At 38.5% G+C, this 12,935-nt stretch overlaps 1 protein-coding gene across 3 annotated transcripts in view; it reads right to left on the reverse strand.

Annotated features, from left to right (window-relative positions):
• Window positions 1–644: 644 nt before the first annotated feature.
• Window positions 645–12,935, reverse strand: part of LOC131440325 (uncharacterized) — a 233,637-nt gene continuing 221,346 nt past the window's right edge. For all 3 annotated transcript variants that reach the window (XM_058611496.1, XM_058611498.1, XM_058611497.1), the window contains exons 4-7: window positions 11,793–12,032; window positions 4,687–5,723; window positions 1,115–4,625; window positions 645–1,048 (exon numbers count right to left, since the gene is read on the reverse strand). In XM_058611496.1, the coding sequence (XP_058467479.1) occupies window positions 919–1,048; window positions 1,115–4,625; window positions 4,687–5,723; window positions 11,793–12,032 (4,918 nt within the window). In that variant the 3' untranslated portion in view covers window positions 645–918. The remainder of the gene's footprint in view (window positions 1,049–1,114; window positions 4,626–4,686; window positions 5,724–11,792; window positions 12,033–12,935) is intronic.

The following is a 12,935-nucleotide window of genomic DNA, read 5'->3' on the forward strand; positions in this document are numbered from 1 at the left end:
CAATGTTTTACTGTATCTCGAAATTCTTGTAAATCCATTCACAGTTTGCCTCAAATTGAAGAATTCTGCTAACTGTTTCAATTGATTCTAACCTTAATCACTGAGCCAATCAATATTAAAATCTCCAGTAATAATATATAGTTTACCAAAATCGACGAAATTCTCCCACCAGTTTTCTAGAATTTCCAGAAACTGGCGGTCGCTTGAACTTGAAGAGTGGTAAACAACTCCATAATTTCCCATCTGCATGCCTCTTTCAACTGATATACCCAAGAACCAATTATTTCCAAATACTTCGTTTGATTGAATGCTGAATTTAATTGATTCTCTGGCGTAAATTGCAACTCTACCCGTGTGCCTGGAATGGGACAAACAAAAAGTAACAGTGTAACCCGGAACACTGAACTGATCGATCAATAACGGAGGAGCAATACACGATCGATCTCTGAAGGGTAACGCTAAGATCGTATTGTTTTCCAAGACATATTTCAACTCTTTCCCCATCCCTACTAATACATCTCCTATTCTGTGATACTATATTCATGATAATATATTAACTATGGATAGTCGACCAATAAAAAAATGAGAATCACTGATCATGAACACTGTTCAACCTTGTGATAAATTTTGATACAAAAGCAAGCTTCAAATATAAAAAAATCTTTTAATAAATATCAATAAATAAATAAATAAACCATAACAAGTGAATAGTTGTTAAAGTAATGCAACATGTCGTTGAAAAAATGCTGTACGGAATAATGTCGATTCAGTATTAAAGTTTCCTCGGTCACATACTTGTATGAGTCAGTGTAATTTATTTATAATTTGTAAATTGTCATTGGTCAGTCTCTCAGTCTGTCAGTCTGTTCACTTATCGGCTCATCTAGTCATTGGTCGGTTAGTTGGCAAGGGTCAACGTTAATCGTCAGCACTAATTGGTTTCGGTAGCTCACTAAGCGAGAACAGCTCACTTTTTAGCAGCGGAACTTCCGGTAGTGGTTTTCTCTTCTTCGACTTGGCTACATTGAACATCACCCAGTTGTCCGGTCTGTAAAAATAAAGTATTAGTATTACATTGGAGGATTTACATTTTGCTTCTGCGAGCATAACTCACCTTTCGATACTAGTTAGTAGCACGAAGGGAACCAGCGCGATTCCTGGCGGCTTTCGGTCATTGTTGGAACCGTGATTGGTAGTCTGGTGATGTGCGGGTCGTTTCGAGTGTGTCGGTCGGAGGCGTTTACGTGACGAGTTCGTAGTCCTTCGTTCCGATTTTGGTCTTTCGGTACTGGTCGGTATGATTGGTTGATTTTCGTCTTTATCAAGTCTTGGAAGTTTCGATAGTTCGTCTGTGTTTGGAATTGCGTCGGCCGAAGGGTCGTCTAACGACAGAACTGATTGTATGGTGTCCCTAAGTGGTGTCCGTGCCAAAGTGTCTGCGTACGTTATTAGTTCCATTGAGTTTGGTAGGTCAATGAAGTCGTTTGGCAGTTTGTCTGGATCGGAATGATTCGTCTCTTCATAAGTTCGTTCGTGGATTGAATGGTACGAAAGTTTGTCTTGTTTCGTAAGTTGTTTAATATCGCTAGTGTTAGTATCTGGTAAGACTGATTCAGTTCGCTGTCGGTCATTACAGTCCGGTGATAAGTTATTGTTATTTTCAGTAATTGATTTATCGTAAATTTGCTGAAGTGTCTGTAGATTTGTCGTCGGTATTTCATGTCTCGTAATATTTGCATATACTTCGTCATTCACTTTCTGTCGTTTATTCACTTCTGTTGAAACGTCCGTCAAGTAATTGTCTGTCGTTTTCGGCTTAGTGGAATTTTCTAAAGTGCTTTGATAAGTCAAAGAGTCGTTATTCGTATGAACAAATGATGTACCATCAATTGGTAAGTCATAGTTTGTGTGGTCAGTTCTGTTAGGATGTCGTTGTTTCATTTCATCGGTTACCGAGTCTTGCAGATTTGTGTTTGTACTGTTTTGATATTTTGCCAACATCATCTTCGAGTGGTCTGGTTCAGTTGTCGATGTTATGTCCCCAGTAATGTCTATGTCTTGAGCTGTTTGTTCGCGGGATTTGTCGTAGTGTTTGTAATTGTCTGTTGTTGTCATGTCGCCATTTTTTGTCAGAGTAGGTTTGTCGTCGTTAGGTCTTGTGTCTGCGTTACTGACAGTAGTTAGTAGTATTTCGTTACGATTTTTTTTCGTTGTTTGATCGTTTTTGTCTTCATCGGTTTGGTGGAGACTAACATTAGCTACTTGGTCGGAGTTTGTCTCTTGAAACTGGTCAACGTCAGTCGCATTTTCTTGTAATTTGTCTTGATTCAAGTCATTTCGGTCAATCTTGTCCGTCACGGTAACGTTCGAGAGTTCGTCTATTCGCGGCGAGTCAGTCAGTTGAAGAAAGTGACTTAAAGTCGAATTTATGTCTTCTGTATGTTCATTAACGTGAGTTATCTTATCCTGATAAATGTATGGTCTCACAAATTGGTCCAAACCGTCATCTAACTCGAGTAGCGTTTGTGGATATCGGGCAGCGTATCTAAGTGAATCAGTTTGTGTCCAAAGTCTGTTGCTCTGTGGGATATCGTAAGTCTGCGCGGATATGTGGTTGCGTACGTTGTAGAGACTGTAGTTTCGGTATGTCTCAAGGTCACTAGTTTTCTTCAACGGTTCGTACTTGTTTTGTTCAGGTCTAAGGTAGCCGTCGTGTTCGTGGACGTTCAAGGTCTCGACTCGTTCCGCGTCGGGCACTAAACTGTCATAGTCGTAGTCTTGTTTCAATGTGGAAATCAGTTTCGAAGGTAGTCGGTCTTGGTCAATTCGAAGTTCTTTAAGTGGGTTTCTATGGTTGGTCTGCTTTTGAAAAAAGTTAGGCGAATGTACAGATTGATGAGTGCTAGGTCGCGAAATGTACTGTGGTCTAGGATCTACGGAGAAGACAGATTGTGAGGCAGCGAAAGAGGCAGGATTTTTAGAATGTTGAAGAAAGGCATTAGAATTTAGAACAGATGTAGACGAAGAAGAAGAAGAAGATGGCGAAGACAATGACAGAAACATAGATTGATCATTTGGTCTATTATCGTTTATTACTAAGAGTCCAGGTCTTTGGAATACAGTTCTAGACGTAGTTGTTCGTTGTAGTTTTGGTCGTTGTGTCTGTTGTCTATTATCGTTCGGTTCATAATCGAAGTTGTTGTTAACGATTTTGTTCGAAAGTCCACGTTTTCGGGTTGTCGTTCTGGTAGGTCTTCGTGTGTCTAGGCCGTACGGATTATAGGTCGTCATAGTTGGTGGATTGTAGCAGCTATAGCCACAGTAAGGAGGTTGTGGTGGAGGTGTCGGCGGGTCTTCGTAGTACGTGTTTGGTGGATGATCTGTAACAGGTTCTTCGTAGCCATATCCTGGTTTTACGAATACTGGTGGGTCAGCGTCAGAGTTATAGTCGTAGTTGTTAATATCGTCATAGTCCGATGGTGGCGTTGGTGCTGGATTCGGATAGTAGCCACGTCGAAGAGCGCTATTCTTTTGCGAAAATAAATTGGCATTGTCTTCTTTAGTGAATAACTTGGATAGATTAACGTGCGAAACATCCCGTTTCTTCATAGTGTGGTTGTTGTTCGTAGTAGTCAGATTTGTCTCGTCAACTGTAGTGTCCCGTTTAAAATTCAAGTCAACGTTGTTAGTTATCAAGTGCGTAGATAATGTAGGTCGTTTTTTAGGCGTCGTTCTCCTGGTTGGTTTTCTTGATGGTGGCGTAGTCGTACCAGTAAGGTCAATTTTGTTGTTTATAACAGTTACTGCAGTCAACATAGGTTCCTTACTGGGTGTAGTAGGTCTGGTAGAAGGTCTGGTTGTACTTAGATCCAGCTTATTGTGAATAGACGTAGCCAGTGAGTCGAGAACAATCTGTCCGTTTGAAGGAATGTGAAGTCCAACATTTCCGTTCGGTATGAAGTCCACGTTGTTAATCACGTTAGTTTCTTGCGTAGGCTGTCTAGTCGTCGTGGAGGTGGTTGTTAGAAGGGCTTGTACTGTTTCAAGGTCGATCAAATTTTCGCTTTGTCCAGCGGATGATACGTCATTAGGTCTTGTGAACGGGTCACGTTCAGTCCAAGGTTCTAGATCAATGGGTGCCATTAGTTTGGAGTCACATGACAGTCGTTCGTTCTGTACAATATCAGCCGGTAGGAAAGCGTGCGGTTGCAAAGTTCCCCCTCCAAGTGCTCGGCAAAGAATCTGCGAAAATGCTACCTGTCGTATGGCGTCAAGCTGCGCCGGAGTGAATGACGACTCGAACCCGGGGTTTTCGTACCAAAATCGATCTCCTCTGCGCAAATTGCTAAACTGCTGTGCGATAATACAAGAAAATGTTGGCCCTACTATTCCTCCCACGACCGGTCGTTCGGCTAAACCTCCGACGAAAAGATCAATATCGTCTATGAAGCGGTATGCCTTGCGCAATCGATGAGCTGATGCTGGACCCATAACTCGATCCAGATCTTCCCATTCCCTGATAGGTGTTAGTCCGCAAGGTATTCTCCAATTGATGTACGGTTGGATTCCGTGATCCCTACCACGTTGTATGTTGATCGCTGCCAGATCCAATCCGAAAGGAAAACCTAAAACACAAAATGGTATCCTGTGAAACTGAATCACTTACTGTTCGTGTCATCGACTTACGACTAGTTTGAAAAAGATGATTTGTTAACTCAGCTGTAATGAACTCATCCCGCTTCAAGGCCCGTTGGTTAACCATTCCACGCACAAGTCGATGAAGTGACCCTGGCCCTCCAAGATCACCATCAGCAGATTCATCGTGCAGTGTGACATTGTTCGGAATGAAGCGATGAAATCTGTCCGCTCTCATATAGGATCCTTGAATCAATGAATGTCCAAAACGGAACGCTGCTGCAGAAAATTCATTGGTCACAGTAGGATTTGCACCGGGATCATAGCCCTTGTAGTACCCGTTGGATTCCAGCTCCAAATTAAACAAATTACACACTTGTTTGCCCAGAACGATAGGTAGAAATTCGCGATAGGTGATATGTTGGAACAATGCTCCGACAATTCGCCGAGTTTCTTGGTATAATTTTTCGTCACTCCAGTGCGGATTGATATCCGACAGCTGTGTAGCGATTTGATTATGTTCGTTAACCCAAATCATGTGAAGCATCAACAATCCAGGCTGTTCACCACTACGGGCATCTCCAGGTCGGATACATTGGTTCGCCAGTGCAGCTCGGAAGCACACGTCTTCGCTAGGAGGCCCTCGTCCAAAGAGAAGCAACCCAGACCGAAAAATCCGGGCGTTGTCGGATGTTCTAGGATTGCTGGAGTAGATCGGTGAAGCGTCGATATAGGATGTCACCTGGTTGGTTTGTTCGCGCCAGGAAAGTAAACAATCCCTCCGTTGTGCGGGGGCTGATCGTAGAAATTCTAAACAACGCACACCGAGTGGCGATAGCCATGGGTCATCCAGCGGTACTTTAATGGGCAGACAGGAGGGATGGGAATCCTCGATCGTTTGACCACCACAGCAGCGTGGGGTGGAACCGTTAAGACTGCGTGGTTGCGCTGTGGCCGTTAGATCATGATCCAACAGTTGGCCCCACAATGCCAGCATCATAGTGACCGGGGCTTCCTCTTGGCGGGTACCATGGACAACCAGACTGACGAACCGTGCGGAAGGTAGCGGTGATCCGTTGATGGAACGTCTGAAAGATGGAAGAAATGGGTCAGTTCTAGGATGTGATTGATTAGATTTGCGTTTGAATTCCGGAATGTTTCTTATTTTCAGAATTAGATTTCACTTTATCATACTGGTTGTCAACATTCAACTTGATTTCTTTCCTTTGAGTTTTAAAGTAGTTTTTTTTTGTTTCAATCAGAGATCCAATGTGAGATAGACTTAAGGCTTTAGACAATAATCAATTCTTCTTAGTAATATTTTCGGTGAAAAACAATAGCATTCACTTTTCGTCTGTGCACTAAACACAAATTAGTTTCCCACATGGTACCGAAAACCCCTTCATGATATATTTTTTGTCAACTCAGATTATCCATGCAAAGTGATGTCAATGGAAGAATCCCAAACTTTGTAACAGAATGGCAATTTTAAAAAATTAACAGTGGAAAAGGTGGTAAAATAAAAATCGAATTGATCCGATTTTGGATGATACTTTGCACACGTATCCTGTGTGGTAAATCATTTATTTTGCGCTGTTGGAAGTTCCTTTCGATTTAAAAACTTTATTTTTTTAAAACGGACGAATATTTTTTTTGCTTTTTCTTCGAATCATTGTAACTCGGAAATTGTATGTGTATTAAAATGGTTATGAAGAGGTTGCAGAAAATCGATCGGGTACTCCAATAAAATTTACACTGAGAAAAAGTTGAATGTTTTTTCAAGCATAAAAATAAATTTGTTCGTGAACGGTTCAAAAGAACTTGTTCTTCTGGAAAAATGAGTGAACAAAAGTTCATTGTTAAAGAACGATAGTTCTCTAATCTCTTCAAAAGAAATAAAAGTGATTGAATTCTAGAAGAAAGTGTATAAATAACCGTATATTTCGAAACGGTTGTAGGTTTTAAGAACGCAGTAGAAATTGTATATATTGGCGAACTTTGAAAAAGTGCACAAAAGCCAACCATTGCTATCTTGAATACATGTAAAAAAGCCAATGCATTCTCCATTGAAGAAATATAATTATCTGCTTTCGATTGATTTCCGCAGAATCATACAAAATGTGTGAAGATCGAAGAAACGAGTCGAAAGAACTAGTTCTTCGGTAGCACTATCAAGTTCTGAACGGTTCTTTGAAATGACCTGTTTTGTCCATCATTAGTCAAGATAGACATTGCACCTCGGTCCAACTAAGTGAGTGGCAAATAGCATGTACTTTAGCGGATTATATTGATCCGCGAGGTGGCATTAGTAGCCCAACACAATCTGCTAATGCGCTGATTAGCCGATGGCGAAACGTGAAACAATCATTTAATTTGTGCTGTTATAAAACAAGATGTTACAGATACAAATACTCGAAGAGAATTGTAAAACTTTAAGTTTTTGATGAAAAATAATCATTCACACAAGAATATGATTTTACATATCAATAATTTTTCTCTTAGTGATCTTCCTTCTAGCTGTTTCGATATATTTAGACATGCAATTCAAAGAACTTTTTACCTTTTTACAGTTTTAACCTGTTGTAGGTAATTGTATATTTAATTTAGAATAACTGTTCTCGTATATGTAGATTGGTTGAAACGACGCAAATCAACAAAAAAAACAGATTTCTTAGAGCTTCGTGTCTAAATATCTCTAAATTTATTGGTTTGTTGTGTAAAATCACATTCTAGTGTTTAAATGACTTAAAAAACCACAGTTTTGCAAATATCTTCATACTGTAAATACTTTATTCTTGAAAAGAATTTGCTCAGATAAATGACAAATGATTGTTTTAATTACAAATTCATAGTGACAAAATTAAAAAAAAAATTGTATTAGGTTATTGTTTTTAAATTTTGACTTTTCGGTTAGTTTTCTAATGTTTGAAAATGTGTAGAACTTTTGTTTTTCAGTGTATTTTTTTTACAGTGCCAGTTTGAGTTCTTACAATTTCTCCTTAGGCACTCTTTTTGAACAATTCATAGTTTTCGAATTACAACAATTCAAAGAGAAACGGTTTTAAACCTTAGTTCTTTGAATTCATGTCTACATATCTCAAGAGCGGTTACCTTCTAGTAGAAAGATATTACGATGAGCAAATTTATTGCTTTTGATCTGTAGAACCCAGTGGCGTATCGAGGTAATTTGGCGCCCGGGGCCGATTTGTCGATTTGTCGCATCGCATTTAGCATCCGATTTAATTACAATAACGATTGGAAGAGAGGACATGCGAAGATGCATTTACCCTTATTATTCGTAAAAAAGGTGTGCCATTCTGATCTGATTTAGCTACCAGTTGCTGTTAATTTCTGAATTTGCTCATCCGTTGTCTTGGGTTGGGTAGTTTGGCATCACTAACAATGATCAATGATCAATCAATGATTTTACAATGATCAAAGTATGTCTTCATGAAGCAAGTTCATCAAAATGCTTTCAATATCGATGTCTTTGGAAAACCTCAAAATTTTGTAATAGATGTTATTTTTAAATTATCAATTATCAACAAATCATTGAAGATTGAATTTAACAATAAATGAAATTATCGAAATCTTATTACTGAAATAACTTGACAAAATAATATTCTTCGCTGAAGGCATGATTTTTGCGCAAAGACAAACGACTCACGTCATGCGTTTGTTATCACTTATTTTGCTCGGATCGGTGTTTCAGAGCCCAAGGTGCTGAGGTCTTAAAGACTGTCCCAGAAAACCGCTGCCATTTCGCAATGGTTCCGAATCTGTCAATTTTTATAGCTGCGTCCTGTTGTTTACACTCTTCTCTAACCACTTGTGCAGTTGTTTATTCGTTTTCATTAGTTTGTTTCGAAATCCGTGGACTTTCAGCGGAACAACGTCGAAAAATTGTGTACAAATGGTGTACAGAACGCAGACTGTCACTGAGAAAGATAGCAAAATGGAAGGAGTAAGTGAAAAAGCCGTGCGAAAATAAATAAATAAAGAAATGCAATTAGGAAGTTCGGTGAGGCTAACACCTTTGAGGATAACTGCTAACCCTCAGTTGGATAAATGTATACTGAAGGCGTTCGAGCAATAGAAGGAGGTTTTAGTTCGGGATGTGGCCAAAAAAGTGGGCACTTCGAAGTCAAATGTTCTTCGTGCTAAAGAACGTTTGAATTTTCGAACCTATAAGAAGCAGAAACAACCAAAACGTAGTCCGAAACAAGAAGCATCGATCAGGCCGAGGGTTCGAAAGCTGTACAATACGATTATTGCTGGAAATTTGAACTGTATAATCATGGACGCCGAAACCTACGTGAAACTCGATTACAAATCCTTGCCGGGACTACAATATTATACGGTACGAGAAGGGCAAGTGTTTAATCAGTCCGAGACATCGATTGAAGTCGAAAAATTTGGTAAGAAAGCTATGGTCTGGCAAGCAATTTGTGGCTGCGGCAAGATTTCGAAACCCTTCATCACCACTGTTTCAATGAACAACGAAATATACATCAATGAATGTTTACAATAACGACTTCTACCCATGATTCGAAGCCACAAGGATCCTGTTGTATTCTGGCAGGATCTTGCTTCTTGCCACTACTCGAAATCAACGGTAGAATGGTATACTACCAAAAATGTCACGTTCGTCCCAAAAGACAAGAATTCAACAAATTGTCCACAACTTCGACCAATTGAGGAATTTTGGGCACTAACGAAGGCACATCTTAGGAAACATGTCTCGGCAGCCGAAACCATTCAACAGTTTGAAAAAGATGTGCGCCAGTTAGTCTACAATGGTTAAATAGCAAATGTTGAGAATAATATTCTGTTATTGTAGTCTAATATTATCAGTATATTGAATAAAATTTGAATATCTAAAACTTGTGAATTATTTACAGCGATATCAAAGTGCGTCCATACTTTCTGGGACAGTCTTTATTGCAAGTCAGTTGCTGTATGTTCGACTCCAACTTGGAATCTTCACTGTAAAAATTATTTTGTAATTCTACGTGAATGAAAATAACGCACATATTTAGTGCATGAAATTGAATGTGACTTATTTTATCCTCGCTACCGTATTTCATTTACCGTTATGCGAAAACCCACTAAATTTAAGAAATATGAGATAACTTGCACTCTTGGAAAAGATGAAATTTACACTTGACTGTCATGAAAGTCAGTTAATTGAAGCATGGCGTTATTTATTCGGTGATGACACAATATTACATCTATTAACATGTAAACATAATGTTTGTGTCTGTATCGATGTAAACTTCAGCTAAATTAACTGTGAAGTTAAATATATGACTATAAAGACGTAAATTTACGTAAATTTAAGTGAATTACGATGCTCCTTTTATGTGCATCTATAAAGACGTAAATTTATACTATTTTATCTAAGTGTGTGAGGAATTGAAAAATTGTCCTAAAATCGAATAGAGCTTAGAATATCACACTGTTGTTTTTTTAAAGTGACTTTAATTGTTGTTTTTTTTTTAAGTGACTTTAATTCTCCGGTGCATGAAAAGCGATTGTCTAACTCATCATTATATGCCTGTTCTCTACAAGTGTTGTTTAACATTGCCATTATTTCTACGAAAATATTCAATTTAGGTAGCAATTCGAGTAATGTAAATTCAAAACATTATAAAATCACAAATACTTTTTATATTTTGCCAATATTTTCTGTACACAGGAATCTCGGTAAGCCATTTTATCAAAAAAAAAAAAGAAACAATAAACTTCATGGCTCTGATTGTTTCTATATGCTTTAAACATGAACCTATATTTTAAAGCAATATACTTCATTCATTCGCTTTGATCAAAAAGTTTATGGAATAATTTTATAATTTTTATTATTGATATGCATAACCAACACACTACACACTAGGGTTACCTTCAAAAGAGTTCTATGTTTCAATTTACAAATTAATTCACATAAAAGCTAAAGTTCATTGTTTTCATAATGTGACATAAAAATAATCTGTATGGTAAATTATTGATAAATTTCTGTCACATAATACTGCGTTTTTACTGCAATCTTGGGTTGCGCCAGAATTAATTAACAATAAAATTGTCCATTGATGAAAAAGACCTACCTTTTGAAAATAGTGCTATGGTTATGCATTATTCTGTTTTCGGAATTTTGTACCATCCAGATAATGTCTGAAGCGTAAATAGGAAACTATTATACTCCAGTTCCATGGCCTAGGAAGTATACATATTTGATATGACACGTATGAATACTTTTTTTCCCATTACCAAATCAATTTCAAATTCGGCACGTTGTCTGTTAATGGTACATTATCTTGCAAATGTTTTACAACCTTTGACTTTGAACGTGCGGGAACCTTTGAATAATTTTTATATTTGACTACCCGTTCATCAAAATTGTATAATTTCTGTGCACGTTTTTCTAGATAAGATTCCTTTAAACATACTTATTTTTCAGTTTTTTCCGTATCTAACGAGAACAGATATATGAAATGATTGTCGAATACAACTGTGAAACTACGAAAAAATTTCCGAAATTTGGTGTTCGGTTTCTGATCTGTGATGTAAAATAAATACACAGCAAAAAATAATGAAATTTACAGGTGACGCAAATCTACATGTGACGCAATTTATAAGAACGTAATTCGCAAAATAACTGAATTTTACAAGAACGATTGAAATATGTGTCAAACAACACTTTCCAAGCAGGCGTGTAATTTTATATGTTTTAGCTCTGAAAAATATGTCAGAACTCATTGAACATGTGTTAGATTAACTGTAAAAATGAATCATTTTTGACGCTTGAATATATCGGTCTCAAAAGACTTAAATTTACACGTTTTTTTTTCTAGGTGTGTAGCTTTTAAAGCAAAGAGCGTCCAAAAAAGTCATCTTTTAATGCAAACAAAATCGAATGGTTATTTTCGTTTCCAGTAATTGAAGCAGAAATTGCGTTAAAATTATTCCATAAAACCGTAAAAACAATTAGAGTATAAAAAAATGGAGACGTAGGTAAACGGTGAAACAATAATTTAATCTTTAAAATTCCATAATTCTAAGTTCAATTTCATAAATTTTTATTTGAATATTTCGTTTTCAACCGAGTTCATTTTCGCAAACGTCCGAAAGTTGTATGCATAAAAAAAGGAAAACAAACTCACCTTATCCCTTCAACACCGTCCGTGTAGTCGGGGGCCAGAAATCGATGGAATGGCATCTGGGCTGCACCCCAGCGGGGCTTCTTCCGATTGTTGCACGTTCCGTCGTGGGTCCGGTAGCGTCTGCTTGCCGGAACACAAGGTGGCGGTTCCCGCGAAGGACACATCCCTTCGAGCGGTGTCCGTTTGAGCGAAATCTTCGACGGAGCCTGCCGCCCAAGGGCCACATACTCGACGTTGGTACTGCATGAGCATAAGTAAAAACAAAACACCACTCGTTATAGGTTTGTGGCTTACGCACGTGCCACGAAAACTATTAGGTAATGTCCAGCGTCAAAAAAACACTTTCGAACCACACGATTCGATAACTTTTATTCACTTTCATTTTTTTTTTTGTTGGTTTGGTTGGCAAAGTTCAAACGGAACTAATTTTACTTTCTGTTCTCTCTGATCTGTCTCGCCAACGACGACGAGTGAAAGTTCACCATTTATTTTGTTGTTGTTTCACTTAGCCAGTCGCAGAGTTCTTTTTTCAACTCTGAGCTGAACTCAAGGCGTTGGCGACTGTGAAAGCACAAGGGAGACTGACGGACCTGATCGTGTGGCGCATTGTATTTATAAAGTTTCGCGTTGTTGTTTTCGATGCCGCCGTGGTGGCCGTGCTTTAGCACCAATTTGAACGGGGAGGGCCGTCGCCAGGTACCGCAAGCTAAGTCGGCCAACTCGCGCGTTGGCTCATCTCCAACTCCACCCGACCGTTTCCACTACCACCGGTGAGTGCCTGGGGTGCGACTGACTACGGCGATATGGCTGTGTGACGGCGCACAAGTTCGGAAATGCGTCAGCCTCAACGAACCACACGAGTGTTGCCGATTGTGGACAGTGGGATGTTACTCTCGCGAAATGCTACGTATGATCAGACAGAACTTCGGACTAAACTTTTTTTTGCTTTTATAAATTGAACTATTGGTTTTTATCTAATAATTTAAGAATGAGAAATTTAACAAAAATGCAACAAAGATTAACAATAAAATGTAAAGTGTTGCTATATGAAGCTAAGAGTCCACTCTCAATTTTCTACCTCGATCAGCTACATTTCTATTGATTTATTTTAGCTTCCAATCCGAAGCAACTTGTTTTGAACAC

Source organism: Malaya genurostris, chromosome 1 (assembly GCF_030247185.1).
Source record: "Malaya genurostris strain Urasoe2022 chromosome 1, Malgen_1.1, whole genome shotgun sequence".
Classification (NCBI taxonomy): Eukaryota; Metazoa; Arthropoda; class Insecta; order Diptera; family Culicidae; genus Malaya; species Malaya genurostris.